Source organism: Camponotus vicinus, unplaced genomic scaffold (genome assembly GCF_025532165.1).
Source record: "Camponotus vicinus isolate PSW18456_S1 unplaced genomic scaffold, iyCamVici1.0 SCAF_6, whole genome shotgun sequence".
Lineage (NCBI taxonomy): Eukaryota > Metazoa > Arthropoda > Insecta > Hymenoptera > Formicidae > Camponotus > Camponotus vicinus.
In genome coordinates, this window is record NW_028141978.1 from 2,264,732 (window position 1) to 2,291,232 (window position 26,501).

At 34.2% G+C, this 26,501-nt stretch overlaps 2 protein-coding genes across 15 annotated transcripts in view; both read right to left on the reverse strand.

The window, feature by feature from the left end:
* Positions 1–2,228, reverse strand: part of Delta (neurogenic locus protein delta) — a 78,494-nt gene extending 76,266 nt beyond the window's left edge. Inside the window, exon 1 of the mRNA XM_083102061.1 lies at positions 1,321–2,228. The gene's annotated coding sequence lies outside the window, so the exon portion shown is untranslated. The remainder of the gene's footprint in view (positions 1–1,320) is intronic.
* The window catches only part of Ino80 (chromatin-remodeling ATPase INO80), a 67,897-nt gene that overhangs the window by 29,781 nt on the left and 11,615 nt on the right, over positions 1–26,501 (reverse strand). For 5 of the 14 annotated variants that reach the window (XM_083102049.1, XM_083102048.1, XM_083102047.1 and 2 more), the window contains one exon: positions 20,837–22,259. The exons of 3 other annotated variants lie outside the window; for them this stretch is intronic. In XM_083102049.1, the coding sequence (XP_082958175.1) occupies positions 21,817–22,259 (443 nt within the window). In that variant the 3' untranslated portion in view covers positions 20,837–21,816. 6 more of the 14 variants (XM_083102050.1, XM_083102057.1, XM_083102054.1 and 3 more) reach the window with 6 other exon arrangements.

Here is a 26,501-nt window from a genome sequence, read left to right on the forward strand (position 1 = left end):
TAATCATATACGTTCATATTAATCAGTTACATTGTATCGCTTATTTCACATTTATTTTACGATGAAGAATATATGTATTTTTTATCATAAAATATTATAACTTGTATATTTTCATGTCACATACTTTGCGGCAAGTTTAAACGCGATTGATGATTCTATCGATGCATTATCCTCGAGAGGAGTTTTCGACGTAACGTAATAATATCAAGCGTGCGATGAACAAGTATAATTACCGAATTAAAGTTCTCGATCAAGCGTGTGGAACTCGAGAAAAGTGCTATGCACGCGTTACGATAATATACAGGGCACGCGTACGCATTCTCGGCGATGAGACGTGAGTTCAACCTGACGCCGAAAAGATGTCGATTTCCGCCTGTCGCGGAAATCGGAGACAGCCCTCTTTCTCTCTTGTTCTTTTCTTCATGTGCAGCAGCAGCAGCAGCAGTAGCGAATAACGCGACTGATCGCCGAAAATCGAGAAAGCGCCCGCGGCATATGGCATTCGTTGCATCTCGGATGCAGCAGCCGCCGCAGTCTGTCGCACAGTTGTCTAGCTTTTTTCACGTTCTTCTCCTGCGAACGTCATTGTGTGGGCGGGAAAAAAGAGAGAAAAAGAAAAAAAAGAGAGAAAGATTCGTTCGCAAATGCCTATTATGAAGAGGAAAATCTGCTACCCTCCCGAACGCTGCGCGTATTGTATCCTCCCCCATTAACCTGGCATACTTTCTCTAAGAGACATCAAATTCGAATGTAGGGCATAATTAAATGCTATTGGTAATTTGTTAAATTAATCCCGAATTCTTCCTATTATATGTACAGGAAATTAAATAAAAATTAAATAAAATAATATTTAAATTAAAAGAAAACAATCAAGTTTGTTAATATACTTGATTCTTATGAAACACAAATTAGCACTGTCATAAGTTTGGGATATTTTCTTAAGTTAAACGATGAGCACAAAATTTACTGCTAATAATAAAATTTACTGTAATAATCCGGAAAACATTTTAATATCAAAATCGAATGAGAGCAATTTTAATATAGTTATTCAAAATTTTAATTAATTAATAATATATATTTTGTAAAGAATCTTAAAGAATTCCAAAATATTGTCTATATACTATCATTATATATAAAATATTATATTTAATATTTTAAGTATTTTTAAATTAAGTTCCAGAATATATAATTTCACATAGTGTTACGCAATAGTGTAAATTTTATTATTATTATTTACATTATCACGAAGATAAGCAAAAATACGCACTAATTTTATATCAAATAACAAACAATAAATTAACAAAATTATAATTTACTTACCTTACAGTTGCTTTATCATCATCTGGTACCATCTGGATTTTCTCTTTTCTTTTCTCTTGTTGATCCTTGATTGCTTCTTCATGGCACTCACTCGCGAAAACACTTATTTGCACTAATCAATGAAATATCATGATCAACCCTTTGCACAGCACTCCCGATGTTAATCATACGTAATCTGCACTTTATTATATCGCGATGAAAAAAAAACGCGATGAAAAGAAATATAAACTATGATCTGTTTACATTTTTAATGTTTTATTGAATAAATATACTTAATATTAAAAATTAAAGATATAAATTTCGCGAATATTTAAAAATATAGTTACATTTTTCGATCCGACAAATTTCGATCGAATAATTAAATATGTATTTTAACACTGATTACACTAATCTATAATTAATAATCACTATATTTATTCATTAAACGTGTTGCGACCATCAATTCGATTCAAAATATATCCGTATCGTACTCACGGCGTTTTGTTAATGATCGAAAACATGAAAGTGATGTTGATTTCATTCTGATATCGCACAATACTATGCCAGTCGAGTTAACAATTAATTAAGACGTGACAGATTATCAAAACTTATATAATCAAAATTTAGAATAAATAGTAGCTTTGTAGATTTCTAATATAATCTTGCGTGAAAGTTTCGCAAAATACTACTTGTATCATTAATAAACAATCGATTTATCGTGCCATTTCGCTGCTTGAATCAAACAGGTATCGTCGCGATACCCTCACATGTCAATTATCGCGGTAGTTAATCAATTACGCGAATTGATGATCGCTAATTGTATCAATCATAGAGAATAATCGCATTCCGAAAGATAATACGACGACACACGGAGCAGCTCACGTCACTACTTATTCCCGCGAGTGTTGCCGCGTGAATGACAAGGTCACGGTACATACGCAATAATATAAACAACACTACGCTGTAGAAAGGAATGCTGAAAAACGGGTGACGCTTAATTGGTTATCTATGAAACATTTAACACAATAATAAATGTACGCAGAATGTTCTGCTTATATTGTTTAATATAATTTTTAATTAATTACTAATGATTAGTCTAATATATTATAGAATTTTTATTTTAATTATTCGATCCTGCAATTCATATGTATTACTGGTTGGTTTCTAATCCGAAAATGATTAACAAATCACATCTAAATCGGCGAAATATTCAGAACGTAAAATACTTATACTTAATCTCTTTTTTCAAGTATATTTAAGAAAATAATTAGCGCTAGTAAAAATATTACAATGAAACAATAATTTATAATTTATTTCCCATCATTTAAATTCTTACTTCAAATGAATATATCGTGAGAGAAATATTTGCTTTGATAAACAGCTGTTACATTATGAGAGAATTGTAAATTACAAGACAAGAGTTAATTTATTAGAGTAAGTATAATAAGAACAGTAAATTATTGTTGCAATATTTTTACGAAAGTTAATTATTTTCTCAAATATATTCTCTACACGCTTTAAATTTTTCATCAATTTAAATGTAATTTGCTAATTATTTTCGCAATTGAGAACGCGTTAGTAATATATGATCGAGTAATTAAAGTAAAATTGAATGATTAAAGTAAGCACCGTAATATCAACATTACTATAATATTGGAATGAACACACAATATTCCGTGTTTATTTCGTTAATATATTATTTCGAAATATTTCGTGATACAACATATACCTGTGACGTATAACGCGTTATTTACAATAGCGGTAACCTTGACCTTGTAGTCATTCTCGCGGCGAGACTCGAGTAGGCAGGTAGTGGCACAATTCATTCCGTATGTCGTATTACTTTTCAAAACGCGATTCTTTATGATTGTTATAATTGCCGATCAATAATTTATGTAATTAATTAACTTTCGCATAAATGTGAAAATATCGCGACGAGTCTATTTAATTGAAGCACGATTGATTATTTATTAATGATACAAGTATTTCGTGAAATTTATGCGTTGAAGATCTATGTTTGTGCACTATTAAATTTCGATTGAATAATTTTTGAAAGTCCATTTTGTTTTCATTAATCATTAACTCTATTCGTATAACATTAAAGTGGAGATAAATCATTTTTCGATTATTAACGAAACGTCACGGATATAAAATGGATCAATGTTGAGTCAAATAGCGTATATTTAATTAATAAATATAGTGATTACTATTATTATTTCCAATTTTAATATTCATCATTCAGAAATTCGGCGTTTCTACATCAGTATCAAAATACGTATTTTGAAAGTTATTCGATCGAAATCTGTCGGCATATCTAATTATATTTTAAAATATCATAGCTTGCAGATATTTATTTTTAATTTTAAATATTTGAAGTATATATCAATAACAGAGTTTCCACATTTTCATTTTTTTCATCGCACAGTAAAGTGCAGATTAATGTCGGGAGTGCGGATGCGCGATAATTTTATTCCATTGATCAATGCGCATGTGATTAACTGTGTTTTCGCGAGTGAGTGTCACGAAGAAGGTTAATATGAAAGAAGAAAAAAGGTGATCCAGGATGGCATCAGGACAACGAACAATTTAGGTGAGCAATTTACAGTTTTGTTACTTAACGATTTTCTACATTAATTTCTTGTTAATTAGTGAGGACAATAATTCGAGTAACTTAGTAATAAATTAGTGCCTAATTACTCATCCAAGTGTGATTTTTCATGATGGGGATACTAAATTATTAAACATGTATTGTTTGTGAAACGCTTAGAAAAGGCATACTCGACGTTAAAAAAAAAAAAAAAATCAATAAAAAATCTAGTTTCTTATAAGATCGAGATTCTTGAATATCGCGATCTTTATGCAGATGCACGGAGTTTCTATTACACACCCGGATTGTCGCGATATCCGGCCGCCGGTTCGAAAACGAGAAGCAACAGATGGCATCGACCTTGCTATCCGCGGATGCTGCGGCGACGCGGCTGCATCTGGCCACGGCGCCTTTGTCAATGGCACGTGCCGTACGTCCTATATATCGCGATCTCTACCGAATGTCCCGTCACCGCCGATTATATTAAGCGACCCGTGCCTCTCTCGGTTAAGCCGGATAGGAGGAGGTCTCGGCTTTCCTCTGTGCGCGTGAAAAGATTTTTCCTGCCGGGAGAGAGGAAGCGGCCGTGCCATCTGCGTCCCGTCAAAAAATCTCGATTTCAGGTAGTACTATGAAAATCACACCGTATCTCATCTCAATGATTGAAAAAAGAGTCTTTTGACGTTTCTGTAGCCACCGGTGCGGTTCTCGAGCATCTAGTGTATCATAATTGATATGTGAATAGAGTATTGTGGGCACAATTTTATTTCAAAAATAGACGCGAACGGGAACGTTTATTTTCGATTGGCGAAAATACAATGTCGATCTAAAAAAATGTTCAAATTATAGAGAATTTTATAGCAAGTAATATATATCTACACGAATAATTATTTATAATATACCTTATCAAAAATAAATACCCATGTAATTGCACGTATAAGTAATTAAATGATGTTCGAAATTGCTATTAAAAAGAAAAAATTGAAATTAATATATTTTATTAAACAGATTTTTATTACGTAAAAGAAGAGATCGCGATCGAAGCTTATCAGACGCAATACACAGAGCTATATATTATTGACATTAAATATGAACGTGGGTCTCGAGTTCGAGGTGTTTTATATCGATGAATGTTTCATATTTAGGTAAGTCCACACGATGTGATTGTAAATCGATATCTCAAGCATAATGCGAAATCGATTCAATGATCGAATATTTCTCGCGTTTCAATGATAATGGCACGTGCCTCGTTATCAATCGGCATTAATAACACAATACAATCGGAATCACCAATCATACTTATAAATGCGAAGAATCTTCTTATATCAAAGGATCACGGTAATTGAGATTGTTAACCGAGTAAATATATATACCTCGCAATTAAAACTGATTTGTTCAAAAAAAAAAAGATAATTATATAAGAGAAGGCTTGCAGAGTTTTTCAACATACGGCTCTTATCCTCATGCGCGACCCGTTCGACCAGATGTGAAAAATTATTTCGGGGACACTCCGATAATTAACGAGCCGATAATTATCGACATAATCGGCGTGCGACCGCTTTCGCGTCGCGAATCACAGTCGAGAAATCTGTGCATTCTGCTTTACTTTCGCTCAGGCCCGCGAAATCCTGGTCAAGGATCCTCCGGCACGTATCGCCGCATCTCGTCGCTCGGCGCGGTCGAAAACAGGTGCAAAGGAGCCTCCGCGTGAAGGGGAGGGAGATGACACGAGGGGGATGTCGCGCGGGCAACCGAGAATTTCGGATAAACCGGCGTGATTGGTGCGTCGTGTGGGCAGCTGCTCGTAGCCCCCAATTAAAATAAGTGTTGTGTCGTAACAGGTGTCGCGTGATTATCAGGTACGGGAACGGGGGGGTAGGACCAAGCCAATATAAAATATTGCCAGCAATATTCTCTCTCTAGTCAATACATACACACGCATACATACGTAAGCTCCAAAAATGCATATGCATGCGAGCGTTATACATGTTACTGTCGATTGCGTCAAATCGTCTCTGAGAGATGCACCTGCGTATTCCTGTTAAATTAATAATCCGGCAGAGAATTGGACGTGTGTCGCATCTCGATAAAATGCATTATCGAGAATTTGTGACTTGATGGTCCATTCGACGATCATTCGCATTTTAATTCGAAATATATCGTCGGGAGATATTTAACGTTGAAAGTGACTCGCCTCTCACGAGCAGCAGGACAGCAAACTTTATCGAGACACGATCCGAACAAGAAAATAACATTCCAGGGAGCGAGAGTAAATGTTAACGAGTTAATAGCGGCATAATATCACAAGCGATAAAAAGGGGGATAAGCCGGGTAAGTTATCGCGAAAGTTACTCGTTTCTCGAGTAACGAGCGAAAAAGAATCACGGTCTTCCCTTGCACGCGGGAGGAAGCAATAAAATTTCATATAGCGGTTCAAGAGAGTAATATGGGGTATCGTGTGTACGCGAAGGCCGGGGGAGGAAATAGCTGCAAAACAGCAATAGTAAAAGCAACAATAACGATAACTCGGTCGAAACACGGCAGAAACACGGGAGGGAGACACGCATGAGAGCGATAGCTTCCTCACGTGATGGACGATATCTCGTCGTGCGTACACGTGCGCGCGTGTACGCACGCATATACAATCATTTTTCCCACCTATCAACCTACAAACCTACCCACCGAAGCCCTCTCTATCTGCCCGGGGCCCTCTATCCTAGCGCGCGGTGGTAGCACGTGCTCAAATCCTGAGGAGCAGCTGCCCGCTCGCGAGGACATAGACGGGAAAGAGAGAAATTCGCCTTCGACCCTTCTTCCCGTCCCTCCCCTCTTTGCCACACTTCACTTCCTTCCTATCTCATTCTTCTCTTGAGAGAAGATCCGGGATATTTTTTTTCCTCGCCTTACGGCGCGATGAAAAGAAAACGTTGGCACGTGTATGGATGGAGAGATAAAACATTTTGACGGAATAATTGGAGAAAGAATAATCTTGGATCGATTCGCGAAGGTTCTCGGATAATTCGAATAAGAACAAGAGAAATAGAAAAATAAAAAATAAAATGAGAATTGTAAGAATAAATTATTATAAAAGAAGAACAAAATTTCATCGAGAAATATTTTCGGGGATTTTGGAAGATAAATACACATACATATCAATGATCAAAGTGTCGATAAATAAACTATAATAGATAGAGATAGTTTGAGGTATCGTATACTTATAATAATATAGGAGAAAAACAATATTTCTGGAATAGAAAATAAAAATACGCTATTAAATTATAAATAGTTGTTGTGATATAATAATTTATATTTCCATTTTAATTAAAATTTTGCTTGAGATATTTAATTGAATTTAAAATCATAAATAAATAATTTTAAATATTTATTTCTTGATAGAGAAACTTTAAATAACAAATTCAAATGATTATTTCTTTCACTTTTATACATAAGAAAATATGAATTATTTTCTCACAAATTTCTACTTATTATAAATGATATAATGTAAAAAAAATAATAATATATTTGTATATTAATTAAAATCTTATTTGACAGATTTAGTTGAGTTTTAAAGAAGAAATAAATATTTCAAATATTTCAAATATGTATTTCTCGCTACACAGAAACTTACAAGTTAATCAATTCAAATGATTATATCTTTCACTCTATAAACAGTAAAATATGTGAATATTATTTCCGCGCAAATTTCTATTTGTTCTGCTTATTTATCTCGTAGTTATTTCTCATTGATGTTTTATTACACTTTGTATTTAAATAAATATTTTCAGTAATTTGTATTTAAACGTATTATTATATTTAAAGATTTTTTTTAAATATCACTAAAAAAAGAAATTTTTTATTATTGAAATGTTATCATTAATTTAAATGATTTAAACAATCCTTTTTTTTCCTTCTTTATGAAAGCTTGCGCTAGTCTATTAAATCGATTGAACGTCGGAATCTTTAATTTCCCAACATTATACTTGCTTTCGTATGTACACGAAAGAAACACGTTAAAAAATATTCTCAACGTTGCAAAGTTAACTGTGCACGCCCTATTTGCATTCCATGTATAGTTACGAGATATTAATTATGCGCGAGAGTTCTGTTCAAGACCTTCTCCCCCTCCCCTTACCGTGTTAAATATGCAAATTCGATTACCGCGTTTCGAATAAAACGCAATCAATGCTTCACGGTCGTGGGTTAATTAGGGTATTCCGGAATTCAGCTACTTTCTAGGACCACAGGCTCGTCCTGGTGGAACAGAACTGCCTCTCCCTTTCTCATTCTCTCTAAAAATTACGGCGAATTCAAAAGAATAAACTCGAAAAAAATTTTACATTTAATGCTCTTTAACAACGAACTATTTAGGAAACTATCAAATGTGCGACATGTGTGGAATTTATTGTAATATTACATAATTTCAAATAAGTCAATCTTTATTTTAATTATAATCAATATTTTACATATTTATTATCGTAATTAATATAAATCATTCAACATATTTACGTATAATGTTATAAAATTATAATAATGGATAAATTATAAAATTATACTAACGGATAATGATTTTTCTTTTTTTTTTTTTTCAAAATTGCGCGATCGCGAATCACAAAGGAAGGGGAGAATCTCCTGATCCTCGCCCTCGGGCCATTCGTAGCGAGAAGACGCTTATTACGGGCCTATAAACGCGGCGCTTGCTCGCGAGATGAGAAGAAGAGACCCGGTAGCCAGCCCATTACGCCAAAGAGCCCGTCCACTTTCGTGAAGCAAATAATGCTTCCGTATTATAAAAGAGCCACGGCCGCTCGCGCGCGAAACGCTAAAAAAGCATGTTGTAAAATATAGGAATATTAAATCCTCGTTTAATGCGTGCATATTCACCTATTAAATTCATATATTAATTTTAAATTATCAAAGTTTCTCGTAAGATTAAATATCTCATAATTATTTTATCTCAATCTTAGAGAAAAGACACATACTATATTAAAATAAATATTGCAAACTTATCAATTGTCATAAGTGTTATTTATATCATCTCTAATATTTGCTGATGATAATATCACATAAAATCTTTTGTGTGTGCGTAGGCTTTCCTCCTAAGTTTAATAGATTGTAATTATCATGTCATTACTTCTCCTCAAAGTATCTTGAAAGATTTGACAAAGTCATACCTTCTCTAAAGAATCGGTGCCCTCACGCAAAGTATAATTATGTCTACCATAATTAATTGATCAAACGTAACTCGGCCGCTTCGCGTTACGGTCACGAACTTGTTTCTATCCAGTCGCTCCGACAGCGCGATGGATTTGTCCCGGACTATAAAGCAATCTAAACTACAAATGGAATTATTTAAGTAAGTTTTAATTAACAAGCGTAAAAGCAAAAGCGCTAACCGATTTGAACGTTATCAAAATCCGAATAATTTACCGACAATTTTCGAAATTCACGAGACGGAAAGATGAGAGATTTAAAGAGATATAGATATAAGGGGAACCGTAGTTCCTTTCTGAAAATGGTAAAGAAATTTTCTTACAATTCCTCTCTTATAATACAGATCACAGCGATATTTCGCATGAGTGTGAATTTCGCGGAGAATATAATTTAAAATACTGAGTCGAGACACACAGAAAGAGGCGTTTATACCACCAATGAACAACGATGCAAGCGGCTCTATACTCTATATATAGCGTGGCGTGTACCTGCTCGGCGCTCTCGAAAAGCTGCGAGGAAAAGCAAAGGAGGGCAAGAGCGGAGGTGCGCGGCAGCTGGCCTTACCGCAACATCTGGCGGCATCCGATACGTATATTCGGCACCGCCACGCGCCACTTCCAATTCTCGATGTCCTCTCTTGTGTTTTCTCGCAGTGTCCGTCTAGCTTCTTTCCTTTCGTTTCCCAATTTTTTCATCTCTGATATCAGTTTTTCCGCCGATTCGTTTAGATCTTGTATTACTTTCCCTCGTTCCCCGCGTTTAACGCTAAATGCCGCTGAACGCGAAAATACTTCATTAAATTTATTGCGATCGAATCATGAGACATGATTAATAATTGTCTTTTAACTCTCAGATGATAATTTCTTTTTTAATTTAATTTATATATTTTTGAAGAGAAAGGGAGAGAATGTAGGAGATAATAACAGGAGATGTGTACTAGGCTGATAAAAATGTCCGAGTGTGAGTTTCAAGGATGGACAAAATGATATTTGAAATAGAACATCAAAATCTTACGAAAGCTATTTCTATTACTAGAGATTATGAATGATAAAATAATACTTTATTTTTTAAATAATTAAAAATTTGTTTGAGAAATATTTAATTTAATTCATTTTTTATAGAATCAGAAATAAATATTTCAAAAATGTTTCTTCAAATAAAAAAATGAAATAATTATTTTTCTCATTGTATAAGCAATAAAATGTTTTAATATTATACTTATGAATTTGTTTTATTACTTATTTCTTATATGATCTATGAACTGTTTCTCTTACGTTTTTAATTAAAATTAGCATTAAATAAACAAAATTATATATATATATATATATATATATATATTTTTTTTTTTTTTTTAAATAAATATTTATTTTATCATTTTTTCATTATTCACTTATTTCATTATTTTTACTTAAATACATAATATTTGAAATAAAGTAAAAAAAATAATATTTAAAATGAATAATGCAAGCTTGAAAATTTTCAATATTATTTCAAAAAAGAAAAAATTCTTCTATTTGATAATATTTCCTCCAAAACTCTATTATTTCAATTAATTATTTCAAATATTACATTTCAAATGTTTAATCTCTATTTCTTAAATTTTTTATTATTTTATACACATATATTTTATATATATTTATATATTTATACAATAAGAAAAATAAATGTATTTCATTTATGCTCATGAAAAATTAATCTTCAAATAATATTTTGTTTTTTAATGAATATATTTTTATATAATTATTTGCAATAGCTTGCATGTAAAATATGTCTAGTCTATCATTATTCTCTCTATGAAAAATCTGTTTTCTTTGAATAAATGTGACGCAATGCATCGTGACGGAATACGCAAACTCACGCAAATTCACTTCCGGCTCGTATCGTCGTAACACCTTTATACGAGAAGTTCACGATACAACTCTGGTATCTTTTTGTGGAACTTTCCAAAGACCACTGAATGAAATAGCCCTCTGAGACCGGAAGTGAATCTGCAGAGCACAGGTTGGGAGACACTGCTTCGTTGCACGAATGCTCGATCGACATGACGGCGACACAACAGTGTGATCCTTTTTGCTTTCAAAGGTGGAGAACGCTGTCTCCAAGGTTGACGACAAAAGTGCAACGAAGTCGGGTGACGTATCCAATTTTAGATTCGCGTCCGTGCGCAATGCGCGCTCATTCTTCATAAATTATTCATAAAATAGTGGTCGTTAAGACCAGAAAACAGCGTAGATTTAAATTGTCAGCGATTTTGAAGAAACTATATTATGCTAACATAAGATAAGAACTCAAAAAGAGTTTCTTAACGCGAAGGAGAAGGAGCCAATTCGACAAATGGATATTGTCTATATTTGAATTGCATTCAATATAAAAGTATAAAAGCAATCCCGAAATTCTTCAAACTTTTCTCGATAATTTTATCTTTAAATGAGAAAGTCAAAGTAATCTTCTTAAATAGAATTTCCGAGTCAATTTTTTGATATTATTTTTTTTTATATTATTTGATATTATTTGATTGATTTAATATTGATATTTGATAACCTATATAAATAAAAAAAAGATAATTCTGAAGGAATTTATCTTCAAAAACTTTTTCACTAGGCACTAAAGATAGAGATATAATCATGGATTATTCGACTGTATTATTTGATATGCATTTTATAAAGATAAAGATAAAAGAGAGAAATGGATAAATGTGTTTACGTAAAAGATAGATCACTACACAAGCATGAGCATTATTTGACAGACTTAAGAGTATCGGCGTATTCTCGCCCTTTCACGTACCTTCGTGTCTCATATCTGATGCTGTCAGAGGAAAGGGGAGGGGACAGTTTTATCGGGCGTATATGAGGATACATATTCAAGATTATGTTCGTTCGGTAAGATTGCGCTTTTTATACGCAAAAGCGTGGCGCAGGGGCGAGACTTTAATTTAAGGGCGACGCAGGACGCGTTCGGCGTTGAATCGCTAATTTCCGTAACGAAACGTACTCGCGGAACGATCGACGGGCTTGCACGCTCAGGAAGCAGGAAGGAGAGACGGCGATAAAATCATCCAAGAGAGTCGTTGCCCGAAAACGGACAGTGGGGAAGCTTCGTAAGGGACTTTGGCGCATTGCGCGCAGGAAAGGTAGTCATTAAACGAAGGCCATTAACTCGATTGCCTTATGTCGTCACGTGCGAATTAATTTAACCGCTCGAATTGAAATCTTCACAGGAAGGCCCCCGATCGATACACTGATATTAACGGCATGGATGGAAGGATTGTCAGCGCGAAGGTACTTAACAAGATTAGTGATAACATAATTGATTTATTAATATATTGACGTATTGAACATAATATTTGTTTTTTCTCAACTTTTTCAAAGATTCTGTCGCCAAAATTAATATCAGGATTTTCGGAATGTTATACATTAGAATACTGTTATTGATTAACGATAAATATTCGATAATTCCTTAATAATGAGATGACATGGCGAAGGAATTTCCATCGTAGAAAGAGAGAAAAAGAGAGAGAAAAGGAGAGAGATTGTTATTCTCGAATCGCGGAACGTTCCTTAGATCACAATACAGGGTGTGCGCATTCCCATGACAGGAAGGTTGAAATTAGGTTCCCCGTCGAGTGCACGGACCGAAAGATAATTCTCTTGCGAGCCACGAAGAGCTTGACAGCGGAGAAATTATTCTTTCGTACGATTCCCCGCTTTCATCCTTTCCTTCGTACGCGAATAAAAACTAGAGAAAGTTCGTCCCTCTGAAACCGACTAGTCATATATTTTAAATTCTTATCCACGAAAAGTTTTTGGAGGTGGACGATTTATTAGAGCAGCGCGAGATAGATATGTGGGATATTTTAAATTAATTTTCGAGTTAGATTTGTCAAAAATTGTAATGAAAATTAAGGTGAAATTATTTTAAATCGTATATTCCATTATTTTTGTGTTATAATTTTACAATTAATTGAAGATTTAGAATTTTAATAATTAGGTACTCAAATGTCTATGAATTTCAAGAAAATTTTAATTGTCAAATAGAGTAGCCACAGAATTAAATGTTGAGAAATTGTAGAAAGAATGGCGAATAATTTTTCGTCAAGGGAAGATCAATTTCGCGAAGTGATCGAAAAATTTCTACTATCGTAGAAATTTCTCTCGACGTAATATCGAGGAAGTTAAACTTCTCATTTATATCATCCGGATGTACGGTTGAGGCCACCTTCGTGGCATTCCCCTTCGTTCTATATTCATGCCCGCGGTAAGGTAACGAGTTAACATTAAGGAGAAACCATCAAGACCGTAGAACAAGCACACGTTGATCGGCCGAAATATCAACGTGAAACGTTCCTCTTTATGATGTGCACGCTTTCCTTCTATATATGATGTTTCTATAACGAGTAATAAGTTGTCAACAATCAATTAGATTGATCAAGGAAACTGAATAACGCATTATATTTTCCAAAACGTATCGTGAAAAATCGAATCACTAATTATTACTTTGATGGCGATTGTGGGATTTTTCCTTTGCTGTTGATAAAACTTGTCATTTATTACAAGTGAAATTAGCAATAACTAGTTTCAAACGAAAAAATTAGAGACACAATTAAGTGCACATTTTTCGTAAATCTTTCATTTATAATAAATCCTTTTAATTCAATTATTCTATTATTTCCATTAAAAACATCTCGTTTAAATTCATCGAAATTAAATAAATATACTAATAATTTCACGGTTGAACATATTAAAAACTTAAAAATATAAATCTTAATTTAAATGCGAAAAAAATTTTATTCATTTAATTTTGATTTTTCATCATCAAAAAGAAATTCTTCCTTAAATATCTCGGTACTTAAAACCCGAATTAAAGTCAGAGAAACAAGATATAATAATATTAAATATTTCAATGTTCTAATACATAACTAATTTTTCATGTAAAATATATCTTCGCATATCGTTGTAAAGCGCAAAAAAATCGCCAATCTTGATCGATACAAAAGAAAATAAGATATTAATTAATTATTTAATTAAGCCCCGATCCCCTTCGAATTTATAGGATCATGAATGAAGCGCGATACTATATCCCGACTAATCTAGCAGTGTCCTTGAAACTTCGACGATCTCTTCAGACGGGCGGTAGCGGGCGAGCTGGTAGCGAAACTAGGAGCGAGACGGTGTAGATACGCGTAAGGAAGCGTAACGCCTACGTAGAGCCGAGCCTCTGACTCGCGACTTCCGGTCAAGCAGCAGGAAGCACGCTCGGTGCCTCGCCGCCACCGACGCCCGACTCGCCTTGCCCGACGACATCCTTAGATCAGGCTATACCCGAGCGAGGAACTGCAGAAAACGCGTTGCAAGTTCAATCAAGAAATGCTCCTATACCGAATTACGCTGAAAATTTTTAAATTCGCAGTATAAAAAATAATTTTCTTTTTTCAATTTGCAAACTCTATCCCCAAATTCGTATTTACGTGCGTGTATTGTCCAATGATTTAAAAAAATTACATCTACATATTTAACGTTTAATGTATTCGGATATTACAATAGATAGCAAATAAAACATAATTTATGTACACAGGGAAAAAACAATATTTCTTATTTAATCCATATCATCTTTTGCCAAAATCTAAAATTATATAATTTCTCTTCCATCGTTTATTACAGTAAAAATATAAATTAACCGCCTCTGACTATTAGTGGAATTGATAATCAAAGTTTAAAGAATTAAAATAGTGAAAAGTGAAGGTCGAGTTTAAAAGATTGAAGAAATTAAAGATTTAAAATTGTGTAACATTCAAGATCAAGATAATCAAGATAAAATATTTCTCTAAAATACAAATCTTAAATAAAAATACATCTTTACGCCTATAAAATTTTCTTATTAAAATTATGCCCATTATTTATCTTCTCCAGATTTTGGCAAAAATGCATTAGAATAATAATATTTCATGGAGCGACGAACTATAATTTTATTTCTTCCGAAAATAAGAATCAAACGCTGTAACATATGTTTCGAGAAAGGGTGACATTAGTGCGTGCATAAATCAATTCGCGTACAACAAAAAAAGAGAGAAGAAGGGGGAAAGATGAAAACTGTCTGCATGCAGTTTTTTAATTTTCTTTTCGCGAAATCTCTTTATGTGTGTCTCATAACGATTACGAGCGGAGTCTCGACGTCTTAACGATGCCGTTAATTGACTCACACACTACGTCTTTTACTCGCGGAAATGACGCATAAAAAGATATATTCTACGATCGCGAACAAGCAATGTTGTTAATTGTCTCGCGGCTCGAGTAAGCAAATGTTTTTTTTTTTGCAAGTGTGAACGCGCTCAACCTGTTTCGCGCGTAAGAACGCCTAACTGTACACGTCTGAATTCGTAAGATCTTAATTTGCCAGAAAAATATGTAACAACCGTTTCTGGTTCTCTTTCTTTCACGGTTTTATAAATTTTTCGAACTGACTAGAGGTGATTTTTTTAACGACCCAAGCTAAAAATTTTGCAAATTCATCTTTGAATTGCGAATATAGATGAAAAGCATTATTATCATTATTATTATATATAAATTATTATATATTTCTCTTCAAATTTAAGACACTTGACTGACCGCATTCATAAAAAATAAATCAAAAAGATTAGAAGATCAAAACTCTTAATCGTAGATATTTTTAATACACGGAACTTGCAAGGAGAGCAAAGCTTGTGCATGGGTGCATCGTGGGCTATATTCGCGCGGCCGAAAGTGCGAAGGGGAACATACGCTGTATTTCGCGTCTCGCTTCGCTAATTTCTCTCGTGCGTTCGCACGCCGAAATAAAAGCTTTAATTTCGTGGCAACCATCCGCCGCGCCTAATTGGCATAGACGACGATACTGTTCGTTCGTTCGCTCGCACGAACGACCGCTTGCCGATGCGATCGAAGGAAGAAAGCAGGGATACGCGCACCATATTAATTCCTAATTGTGTAATTATCCCTCTAATTACAGCCTCGTGCGTACGGCAAATTATCCCACCGTCGAACGTCTCGAGTCAAAAGCGAGACTCAAGGACGCCGTAATTTTCGAGAGTCAAATTTACGCCTATTGAAATGACGATTGATCGTGAACTCATTCCATATATATTCTTTCCGTGGATGGATTTTCGATGAATGACGAGGACAAATAGACTTAGAAAGAAATAAGCTTCGTTTTCCCGACGAAAACTCTAAAAATAATTTTGATAATAATTGATAATCTATTCATACGGCACGTATTATCGTTGATGCATTAAAAAAACGTTAGTACAAATTTCCCGTTTGACAGAGTAAATCTATGAAATAAGACTGCGTGGAGATAATCGATATAATTGACGCTAATTGATTAATTTCATATCGTTAAAGGGAGAGTTGCTAGCTGCGGTTTACCTGTTGATTCCCCTATAAATGCATTGTGCCATTCGTTCGCTGTTACATTGATAAATTAATTTCAACATGGATCGCTATAATACGATACGATACATGTATTTTCTAATCATTATTTTAAGTATGAAAATATTATTAAAATTCATGAAAATTGAGAGATGAAGGAAAATAAGAAAAAAAATTAATTTATATCATAAAAGAAATTTATAGTTTTATATTAATTATATATATATAATATTTATATTAATTATATATATATATATATATATATATATATATGTATAATAATGATTGCATATCGATTGTATTTAAATGTCTCCCCGAAACGAAAAATATTAACCGGAAGTGCGGCGTGGTTGACAATGACCTTGAAAGAACTTGTTTCACGACTCGCACCTGCGACTGCCAAATTCAAGCCACGATTTGTCCATCGATCTCATTGCCTCAAGAGTTAATTAAGCACACAGATGTACCGGATAATTTAAAATAATACGAGGCGCTGTGCATACGATATGATCACCGTTCATCGGTGTAGCTGTCATATTCAAAATGATCGATATATGTACATGACCAAGTGGTCGCTTGGCAGAAGCGATATTAATAACGTTTTACAAAATAAATTCTGTTAAAATAATTGTAGATTTATTTATGAAAAAGATCTTATTAATCATATAGTAACTATGTGAAATTATAACAAGACAATCAGCGATGGAAATAAAAAATGAAGATACTTATATCAATTAGCTATTAGATTATAGATGATTAATATAAAATAATCTTAATTATAAAAGCATTTAAAATATTTAATTAATTTTATTCATATCAAAAGTAAATATTTTAAATATGTATATGATTCTCATCAGACTTCAAGTAATATAACAAAATAATTATTTTTTTCTCATTGCATAGATGTAGCAAAATATTTGAGTATTATTTTCACTTAATTTGCATTTATTCTCATTTATTTCTTTTTAAAATTTATATTTTTTAGATCTATTTTTTGTTTAAATTTTATTAAATCATGTTTTCGAAAACTAAACAATAGCTTCTGAAATAAACACATATTTTTTATTATTTAAACATTATTTTTGTCAGATAATACATTAAATATATGTGAAATAATATAAGAAATAAAATAGTGTCAATGTAAAATGTTTCAAATAAGTAAAAAAAATTTTAATATGTAAAACCGGTTCTCAAACGACAAATCTAATAAGAAGTAAAAGAAGGCTAAGGAACCAAACGTAGGTAATGGTAGGTGATAGTAATAATATATTATAATAGAAACTTTGTAAAGGGTATTGTTGTATACAATAAGAAGTGTAAAAATATACTTTAACTTATATACTTAAACTATGTTTAAAGTGTGCTATCGACGATATGTTTCGACCCTGCTCTGGGTCCTTTTCAAAGTTAAAATAAGAAAAAACATAATATTATTGAAACCAACTAACTGAATAATAAAAGAAAGAAGTCAATGCAATAAAATAAAAAGAAACTAAAAAGAAACGATAGGGTCGCACACACAATTGTATCGTAAACAAATCGTTGTCTACGATACAATTGTGTATGCGATCCTATCGTTTTTTTTCAATTTCTTTTTATTTTATTGCATTGACTTCTTTCTTTTATTATTCAATTAGTTGATTTAAATAATATTATGTACAATTATATTTTTCTTATTTGATTTTGAAAAGGACCCAGAGCAGAGTCGAAACGTCGTCGACAGCACATTTTAAAAATATATTTTTACGCTTTTTATTGTATATAAGTGGAACAACTTTACAAAGTTTCTATTACATAATATATTATTACTATCACGCACCATTACCTGCGTCTTTAGTTCCTTAGCCTTCTTTTGCTTCTTATTAAAAAGTTTCAAATAATAATAAAAATAAGAATTTTTCTAATCATTCTTTCAAAATAATTATTTCAATCAATAATTTTAATATTACATTTCAAATAAATATTTCCTATATATTTGTATCAATCATTATCACCAAGAAAATAAATCAAGCAAATCAGATAATACTTCATTTCTTTAAGGAGATATTTTAAATAATTAATTTTAATAGTCTATATTTTTGAAATAAATGTGCCCGCTACTGTAGATGGATTAATTAGACTGGAATTATCGAGCGCGCGAACGATTAATTGCGAATTCTAAAGAGGGCAATTTTGCGCGCACCGTTCTCATTCGTTCGATTTGGCGCACAAAAGAATAAGAGAAAAAGAGATGTACTGTGATCGCTCTCGGATAAAAGGCGCGCTCGCGTACACCTGAGAGTAGCAGGTGCAGCGCAAGGTCTTGGTCCTCGGACAGAGTCCTGGCTCTTCTCTCGCGTGACAGCAATGCGATCGGTCGATACACAACCAATATACATGATCGAAAAATTAAATAAATGAAAGCTTGAACACTTTGAGAAAAATTCCGTTACCACAAATTATTGAAAATGCTACTCTTTACAAGATACGCGAAAAAAGCTCTATATAACTGTACAAGGACGTTCCATCTTTAAAAAAATCACTTCCAGAAAGGAATTTTTTAGCTTTGAAAGAAAAAGAATTCACGAACATTGATATCCTCGTTTTTGATAAATTTTTTTTAGACAAAAAATACGACACCTTCACATATGAGAATATCTAAATTATCTATGCTTTTATTTTATATACAATTGATTCATGTAGTATTGTGTATAATAATGAAAGCATGTTTTAATGTTGCAATGTTCAATTTTAACTAATATACATATGCCTCGAAGAAAAAAAACATGCTGCGATTTAATTTATTTCTTGCCCTTATATTCGCCTTGATTGGATTCATCATGTTCTGCATCTTTGTATCTTTTTCTTGCTATATTTATCCGCTATATTTTTTAGATAATATTGATCCATGTTATTTCATCCTTATCCATAATAGCGACCTTGATGGAAACTTGCGACCTACGATGCGACGATATGCGGGCACTGCAATTATGTCGGCGCGCGAGTATCCATCTTTCATTGAGGTTGCATGTTTTCTTTGTTCCCCTTCTTGTTGTTATTGTTGACAGGAAACCGATTACGCGTGCGTAAGTCGAATTACATTCGAATTCATTCATTTTTATATTGCAAAACAACGTCATTAAAAAGTTAATTCTTGCTTGAATATCATAATAATACACTAATCTATTATATATTGACATTATTAAAGTCAAGTCAAATTATCGCATGGATTATATAAAAATAAGCATGTTCAAATATGATTTCACGTTTTTTCATGAAAATCACATATGTTGCAAATGCTTTTTGTTTCGACAACTAATATAAGCGTAATTTTTCTGATTAACAAAAACTTATTTATAATGGTCAATATCTCTGGAAAAGTTAATAGTATTATATATTTTATCATTTTTTTTAAAAAGATAATATAACAAAATTATTCAATATAAATCCGATTATTCCTATTATTTATCTTATAACTAATTTAAAAAAAATTAAATGTACATAGTTGATTGTACATATCAGATATCGCATGCTTTTCAACCGCAACTTTCGGAGGTTTCTTTCAACAGAAATGATTAGAAAGCAACAAATTCTTAACCGACTTACTACAGAAAAGGAATTCGCTAATTAAGTCAAAAAATGCACTGCACATGGGATTCTCAGATTCGCGCGATCAGATAGAGTCACGAGGCACGAAGAATTCCTCGTGCCCAGCTTGATCCCAATCACGCAGATGATGACGCGGCTCCACCGACAGCTGCATACTCGCGTCATTAGCTCGCACTTTCAGCTTTCGGATCTTGTTACATTGATCAGCCATTATCATACAAAATCCTCCTACGTTTTCCTACCACATTTATTCGATCGGCAATCGTTTGCATATTCCTCGATAAGTACGAGAGATGAAAATTAAATTATAAATTAAGATGCTCCAGATTCATAAGCGTGTTACGACTATTTTGTCTATTAGTAAAGCAGTCTAAAAGATTTTTTGAGATGTTAAAGAATCTCTTTGGAATATAATAAATATAAAGATTTTATAAAATTAAAAAAAAATTGAATAAAGTAGTAGCAAAGAGATATATAAAAGTATTGTAGTCCTTACACTTTTCATATTTTAAAATGATCTGAATAAAATTGATGTTTAAGTAAAAAATAAAGATTTTACGCTATTTCAGTTCAAAATTCAGTTATTCAAATATTTAAAAAAGGAGGTATTAGAAATATTGTGTTTAACTGAATTTGTGAGAAACAATCGATTGAGAAAAACCAGTTGGAGCACTCGTCAGTTAAAGAAAACGCAGGAAATAGGAAAGGTCCTGTGTGAAATTCGTAATGAGATGAACGATATTCGTGAAGATTGAATTTTTGTCTGTGTTTATTGCTAATATAAATACTATTCTTTTACAAATTGAATTGGCCTAATGACGTCTCGTAACATACATAAAAAATATCGGCTAGCCGAGTCTAATGACGGAATAATGCTATCCTTAATGACAATGTACAATGACGCCGAGAGAGCGATCGACTCGGAAGAGATAGACCATGTTGAATGGCACTCTTCCTTTTTTTCGTCGACGAAGTCGCCGAGAATTTGATCTGTCGATGATCGCAGTCGAAATTCGGCGTCGCCATGCACGCAACGACGCGTCATGTCGATTACCTATAATTGTAGTATACTTAACAGTAAAATCAAAATTTCTACACATGTACCACAGGTGGAATCGAATCGATATAACGGAACTCGTCCTCTTCAATCCCGACGAATGATTAAGCATTTGACAAGAATTTAAATCCAAGAAAGCAAAGTTCAAAAAGGAAAAAGGCAAGCATCGAATTAAGTACCAAGTTATGTCGATGTTGTCTTTTTAATGTTCAATGAGATACATAATATCTCGTGAACTCTGCGCTATAAATAAACGAAATAAATACAATTGCAGTGCGATCATAATTATAACGAATCCTAGATATTGTCAAGGCTGCTTCCTTTCACGGTTTAATTACAATTTACAATGAGAAGAATGAGAGAAAGAAATGAGCGGAAATCTATATAACTTTTAACGGTATTGCACGCTTAAGTCACGCGTACGGAAACATCACTGACCAACAGGATAAATTATCACGATACACAATAAATACGCAATATTGTAATCGATTTTGAAAGTGCTTCAAAAGTGCTGAGACATAGCGATATAGCACGCATAAACTCGAGCGATTCGGAAACGAGAAAGAAACGCCTATTAATTCACATTCGAAAGGAATAATTAATTCGTCAAAACGACACGGGGAATTGAAGGTTGTCGCATTCAAGAACAACTTAAAACCGAATCCTTCGCGAAACTACGACGACCCTGCGCGCGGCTGTTGCTGTGTATAGAATCCAAACGGTCGTGATTCCGCCAAGGACGACGACGATAATAGCGGCGTCGAATTCGCGGCCGCGATGGCGACTGAGGACAATGATGACGATGACGACGACGGGCCAGTCGTCGAGACACGGGAACGCTGATGCGACGACGATGCTTTCTGCTGTCCGATCGTCTGATGGGATCTGATGGGTACTGGTAGCGGTCGCTGGATCTTCTTACCGTGATGTTGACCGGAAGTGCGGTAGCCCTGATGCCCAGGCCCGGTCGGGCGTAGGCGAGGTCTGCCGGGACCCCGACGAATCCCTGCGATGCTGCCGCGTCCGGACAGCGGTATCAGAGTTCCCACTGGACCCAGTGGACCCACCGTGCTGGGACCGTCTCCATCGGTAGGATCGGAGGTCGCATGGACAGTCCCTAGGACATAAAAAAATACACCCCTTCGTTCTAGGAGTTTCTGTTGAAAATAATGGCCGCCGTAGATGCGGTGATGATCGCTTCGCTTTGTGAATCCAAATCCAATCGATGACTAATGTTTAATGTTTCGAAGTATAGACACAGAAAATAGCTTGCAATTCTTTCCAGAGGAGATCTTTCAAGAACAGTCGGAATCCAATTCATCGATTTGCAAGTTATATATCGCGTTTATATGCGGCGCGCGACTCACGATTTATCGTGAAACAATGAAAATAAGTATTATCATAATATTATCATAAATTCTTCGATACGTAAATACTGCATAATAAACCTTAAGAACTCCATTCTTTTTCTTTTCATAAGACTAGTCGATCAAAGATCTCGAAAAGAAGCGTTTCAAGAAGATTTTTCTATGCGAAGATGCGTAGATGTGCGTGAAAATCAGTGTTCCTCCTCTCCAGATGTAGATATCTCGTATTTTGCTCGCCTCTATCCCGATGCCTAGTCGGCATTCCGTGGCACGTACCCGATCGTTCAAGGAGCACTCCTCTTCAGACGATCTAAGAGGACACTTAAAGGAATGGGCGACAGAATAGAAAATGCGTCTGTCGTTCGCAAAATCCCGCCGACTCTTACACTCTTAAATGATAATTCGCTCTGAAAATTCCACGCGCGTGAATTGTATCGCGGATCAGAAGAGAAAATTTAAATGCCCCACACGAGACAATTTCCATCGCGTATAAAATATCAAGATGCAATGTATATTTATAAAAAAAGAATTAGTTGAAGCAGTATTCTTAAAATTATCGAGCTACGAAAAGTCGCCTTTCTTCGGCAGGAACCTGACTAGCAAATATCAAAGTTGCGTGGACAATTGTAATAAAGACGAGGATCCAACTGGTATTAATGTAAACGAATAAAATTAACTGCTACGATATTGTACGCGATGAAAACCCTATCATATACTTAATTTAACCGTCCAAGTAATTCAATGGAAATTTCCGGGAATTAATTTACGATTCGTATTATGAATCTAAATGAAATTTGTAAATTATACGTAAATTATACCTTTTAATGAAAAAATAACCGCCGCAATAAGAGACTCATAGGGAAAAAGACGGAGCCTACTCGTGAGAGCAAAGATAAAACTTTCGAAACATTTGGAACGAGAAGGATCCACGGAATGTCGACGATCCACTTTGCTATATCCTTGCCTCGTCCTATCCTGCCGCATTATCCTATCTCATCCGTGTGTTGCAAGCCGAACTATCTATACTGCCATATATTTTGTCTCCTATCCGATCCTGTTCGGTCTAGTCTGGAACACTTAAATTCCCAGAAAACTTGAGATCTAAAATCGCGATAATCGTGTTACCTAACAGGATCCCATGAAACCATTTTCCACCTATTAAGTTTAATTAGATAAATCTATTAATTATGTGCATTTCGACTTATAGTATCTAGAATGTAGTACGTCACATTGCATTAAGAAACAAAATTATCCGGCTAAAAATTGATTCTTTATTTAACATTTAAGAAGGAGAATACAGCTGCAAAATTATATGCAAAATTATCTATTTTATTTTTTATTATTTTTTTTCTTAACAGATTTAATATAATTTTTAAATTTTTCTTTTTCATATTTGACTACGTATTTTTATTGATGCTTTTCGAGCTTGAGTAAGCTTTCTAAATATTTATTATGAATAAATAATGAACAATCGGTTATTGAATAAAATCAGTTTTCTTGGAGATATTGATCATTCGTAATATTTGATAAAATTATAATTTCTTTAAATTGAATGATCAAATCATTATTTATTCCCAAACAGATTAAAAGAAAAATGATCATAATCATACCAGTAATTTTTAAGAGAAATATCGAGAAACTTGATTTTACAAAAAGACAATTCAAAATGTAACGATTTTTCAAGTTACATTCTCATATATCAATGCAAATAATTTCGATTGCGAGTTAATTGTAAATATAACAGAGCCAAAAATACGGCATATATATCATATCATTCAGCTTTCTTTGTAACGAAAATATGAAAATATGATATTCGAGAAGATGCGCAGAGTCGACGGGGACGAGATGACACAGTAAGGTACGGTAAGGTACGGCACGAATCGACAACAGTCAACCCCTTATACAGGGTCCGCGTAATTCCCCTCTATCCTGTGCAAACCCCATCCTTCTTTTTTTTATTCGATCTCGTGAAACGACGAGGGAAATTAGATGTCGGGATTATGCAACTGAAACGTATTACGATCGAGTCTAGGACTCTTAAGTAGATATTGCTGAATCGAACGATAAATTTATTTAGGAAAGTAGCAACTATTTTAGCAGATATTACTCGACAATTCGTGTTTCGCGATGTAAATACATTGATATAAATATAACTTCAATATTAATAAAAAGAAAAATATTTGAAAATATATGGAAAAAAATTGTTTGGAAAAATTTTAAACTACTAGTCCATAAATTGCGTCTAGTAAAACCTCGTGAATAATCAAAGGTGACGTTAATAAAATCTCGACATATGATTTCTTTCTTGAAAGAGAGCGGTTAAATCTCAATCTATATTAAATTGACTGAGTTTTATTCTGTTAAATTCGATTCGCGTCCTTATTAATCCATTACAATCATCCCATCGATCAAAATAAGCGGAATACAACTAATCAGCGGGAATAATGCTGAATATGTGCTCCGGTGAGAGTTGGGAACATTGACAGCTGGATGAAGAAGCGTGCGTCGCATCCCGATAAAGAGATAACTAATGGAGAAGAGAGACAAAGCAGAAGCAGAGTAGATGTACAAAAAAGATGGTGACGAAGAAGAGAAGGAAGGGAAAGAAAAAGAGAGATTATAAAACAAAATAAAAAAGAAGAAAAAAAGAGAAAGAGGTAGACGCGAGTTCCAAAAACCTAAGAAGAGCATCGATCGCAGCTGTCGCCTTCGCTCCGCACCTGCTATTGTCCGCCTCGTCTTCCAGTCGACGACAAGTGAGAGAGCGAGACCGACCCCTTTTTCCTTCACGTGCGTACACGCAGCACGAGGATGGAATGTGTTAAGCGTACTCGCGCGCGCTGTTGCCCGCTCCGTGTTCACGGTTCACGTGGCGTTGCGTGAGGTCGCCTTATCGGACACACACGCGTCGTACCTCTTTCTTTTTCTCTAATTAATGCGATAACGATAAACTCATCGATGTTTACTTTATATAGGATCGGGATTCTGCAGTCTCGCAACGTGAAAATTATTTTTATTCAACAATTATTTAAAATTAAGTGTAATATTTTTCATATCGTTCATGAAAGAAACACCTTTTTCCTATTCGGAATCGTTCGACTTATCGATGACTCTCTCTGCACATCCCCCTGGAACCTAGAACACACTTGTGCCGGGACACAATACACTTGTGCTACGACAAATGTTTCCAGCCTGGCCCCATACGAATTCGTCGTTCGCGAAACGAGTCCTATAGAAATGAGTCACGAGAGATTTCAGGGGGTGGGATGTCTCTAAGGGTGCCTCGTGGAGGAGCGCCAACTGTTACCCCCTTGTGGACGCACATGTGCTCGCGAGGGAATTTTCGGCACAAGCTGATGATGGGGTCACGAATGGACCCACGGGCGTTCCTCTCGCGAACCGCAAAGTCCCCTGAGAACCCGGGCAAGTGCCCGGACGAAAGACGGCACCGAGGGTGCGCAGGGGACCCCCGAAAGTGTCAGCGGGGATTAACGGTATATCGATTGGCGGGGCCGCGTCCGCGAGGAAAGTCGTTCTTCTCACGGCATAAGTTTCGAAAATTCGTGACGAATTTCACGACACGTTCTATCATTTACGCTTTTATTGATTTGATTAATCAGACGGAATTATCGCGAACATTACGGTGATATTAATTATGAACATTTTTTATTTTGCGAACATTTCTCAATCTGTATAATCGGCTTTGATTATGAAGTTAGATTACGAGAGTAAACTGATAACTACACAAACGTATACATTATAATAGTTCCGAGAGCGAATCACAGTTATTAAATATTTATATAAGTTATAATACTATCGTACAGATAACTAAATGTAAACGTAAAGAGTAATATCAGTGCAATGCAATATCTTCTTGTAGTAAGATAAAATTAATGCAACATTGAAAATACATAGAATATTTCGTAAATCTCTTGTTATAATAATTGATTGAATAAAATATATAAAATTATTTCATTCGACTATGAATTATC